This window comes from Monopterus albus, unplaced genomic scaffold (genome assembly GCF_001952655.1).
Source record: "Monopterus albus unplaced genomic scaffold, M_albus_1.0 scaffold50.1, whole genome shotgun sequence".
NCBI classification, from domain to species: domain Eukaryota; kingdom Metazoa; phylum Chordata; class Actinopteri; order Synbranchiformes; family Synbranchidae; genus Monopterus; species Monopterus albus.
Genome location: NW_018127930.1, coordinates 1,027,008 through 1,029,590, shown reverse-complemented (window position 1 = coordinate 1,029,590; position 2,583 = coordinate 1,027,008). Strand labels below are relative to the sequence as shown.

Sequence of the window (2,583 nt, the reverse complement as noted above, 5' to 3'; positions counted from 1 at the left end):
TTTGAAGTTACTTGGACTGTCTCGTCTCTTAGAGTTAGCAATGGTAAGAAGAACCAAAATAGATCTACAACACGTCTGTGAATCTGCTAACATGATAGTTCATATCAGCCGGAATGCTGTCTGTGATGGAACTAACCTGAGTTCCTGAGGAACTTTAGAATGAACACATAAATAGAAAATAAATGTATGCATGGCTGTATAAATAAATCATATAAATTCTGTTTAGAAATTAAACAAATACAATCATAAAAATCAAATAACACACCCTTTAGCTTTTCAGAGGAACAGACTCTTCTTCATCATGATGACATGCAAATGAGACTGTGACCAAAATCTTTTATGTGACTTTACCTTCAACTCGATTCAAGCCTAGTTGGTCTTTAATAAGTTAAGCACTCAAAATACATGCTGTGAGCAATAATGAATCTGGGACAACCCATAAGGTTTTGTTTGGCACTAATGATTTTCCAAGTGACAAGAAAACTGACCACGATCAGAAAAATGTGATAATTATTTCAAAGAATTTTTCTTCATTTCCTGGCACAAAATAAACATGTCTAAAAACCTGTCAAATATTAAAAAAAAAGAACAAAAAGAAAAAGAAGAAGCACAATTGGGGACCTGTTTAACTATCTTCTGCATGCAAAATTAAAAAAAAAAAACTTTAAGGACTTCAGGGGTTCTGTAGATTACAATGTAGTCATTTTTCATTTTTACCTGTTAGCATGTAAAAGTCCTTGAGGTAAACAGGGTTGTCCTCCTAAATAAAGGAGAAAATTACTTAAAACATATTCAGATTCTAGGTTTCTTTCATGTTTCAGTGTGTAGCTTCACATGTGTGAATAAATATGAAAGGAAAAAAGTTCACATCACCTCTTGGTTGATGCTGGAGGCTCCTCCAAAGAGAAAAGCAACATTTCCTGCCACAGCAACAGCGTGCCCATGTCTGGAAAAAGGCATGGACTGTAAGAAGTGGCCAATTGAAAATTACAGGTAATTGCTAAACCATGGTGCTACAGTAATACAACAATGGAGGAGCTACTGTAGCAAATTAAGTCATCCAATAATATTTACCTAAAGCAAGCTAACATCAGTCCCTGCGAGCTACTGGTCATACCAGACCAAGTAAGGCTGTATCAGCAAAGTGTGTAAGATTGTTTTACTGCTTATGTATCCAACTGTTTTGTGCCTTCCTTTAAAACATTGTCTTATTTTATGATACCAAATCCATGTGACGCACCTGGGACTTGGGGGTTCTCCCTTCATCTCTTTTCCTAACCAGCGGCCGCTGGCTAATGCCATTGTCACATCTGTTGTCACACACACACAAAACATCTGAACTGTTTAGGAATCCAGTTCACAGGAGTAACCACTTACACTACAGGGGAGGTTTTCATTGTGACCCCTCTGTTGGTTTCTCTTTTAGATATCAGAATATTATTTATTAGATCTGAGTCACATTTGCCAGAAATGTAACAAGTGATTAGTTGGTAAGGATAAAGGCACCATATGGCATTACATTGCATCACATGACTTGTTTGGCTCATAATCCCTGCACTGTCAGTCAAAGTAGCTTCACACATTGTGCAGGGCAGCTGAGTGATGACAGATATCAATTCCTGAGTGAGTCAACCTACAAAATCTGATGCCACTCTAGGTGGTGCTACAACAAGAACATGATGTACTTGCCATATGTGACAAATAGATTGTCTAGACAGTAAATAAAGGACTGTGTGGCCTTGGCAGATGTATTCACTCAGGTTTTTCAGTTACCTTTATAAAAACAAATCAGCAGGATGAAACCTACCTGTTGAGGTTTGTCAGGAGGTGAACTTCTTGGTTTTCTAGCTCTATTGGTGTTTTTGTCAAAATTGCACTAAGGTATAGATGAGTCAGCTCGCAGTCCAACAGCTGCACTCTGCATCTCAGTTTACAGGTAAACTACACTTGCCTTTGCAGGTACACTGTTGCCTAGCAACACCTCCAAACACACTGTTGACCAGAGCAAGTCAGCATCTCACAGGCAGAGTGAGAAGGAAGTGCATTGTCTGGTTCTTTTGACAGAAGACAAAGAGATTCTGAAAACCGGATACAACTAATTTAGTATATCAAAGGTCAAGGTCAACGTGTTTATTTGTCATATGCACAGGAAACATGTTTCCCTGTACAATGCAATTCTTACTTTGCCGTCCACATGAATGCCACAAAATACAAGTGAAATATACAGTAGATGAGCAATAACACAAATCTAAATAGGCAGTAAAATCATAAATCTAAGGCACTTTAAAGCAGCAAGTGAAGGAAGCAATTAAAAATACAACAAGAACACAATATAATGCAGAGAGAATATATGCTGCATGGGAGCCATGGAGTGTAAATACTCAGCAGTGAGTGTGCAATTGTGCATGTGCAAAATGAGTATGTAAACAGTACAGGTGGAATTATATGAGGTGAATCCTGAGTCAACTGTTTAGGAGTCTGATGGCAGTCGGAAAGAAAGAGTTTTTCAGTCTAGAGGTCCTGCATTTCACACTTCTGAGCCTCCAACCGGAGGGTAGGGGTATGAACAGTCCATGCTGGGGG

At 38.4% G+C, this 2,583-nt stretch overlaps 1 protein-coding gene across 1 annotated transcript in view; it reads right to left on the bottom strand.

Moving 5' to 3' along the window:
* Nucleotides 1-1,936, bottom strand: part of LOC109960711 (host cell factor 2) — an 8,151-nt gene extending 6,215 nt beyond the window's left edge. Inside the window, exons 1-4 of the mRNA XM_020600991.1 lie at nt 1,808-1,936; nt 1,241-1,310; nt 874-946; nt 718-760 (exon numbers count right to left, since the gene is read on the bottom strand). Of these exons, the coding sequence (XP_020456647.1) occupies nt 718-760; nt 874-946; nt 1,241-1,302 (178 nt within the window). The 5' untranslated portion in view covers nt 1,303-1,310; nt 1,808-1,936. The remainder of the gene's footprint in view (nt 1-717; nt 761-873; nt 947-1,240; nt 1,311-1,807) is intronic.
* Nucleotides 1,937-2,583: the final 647 nt, after the last annotated feature.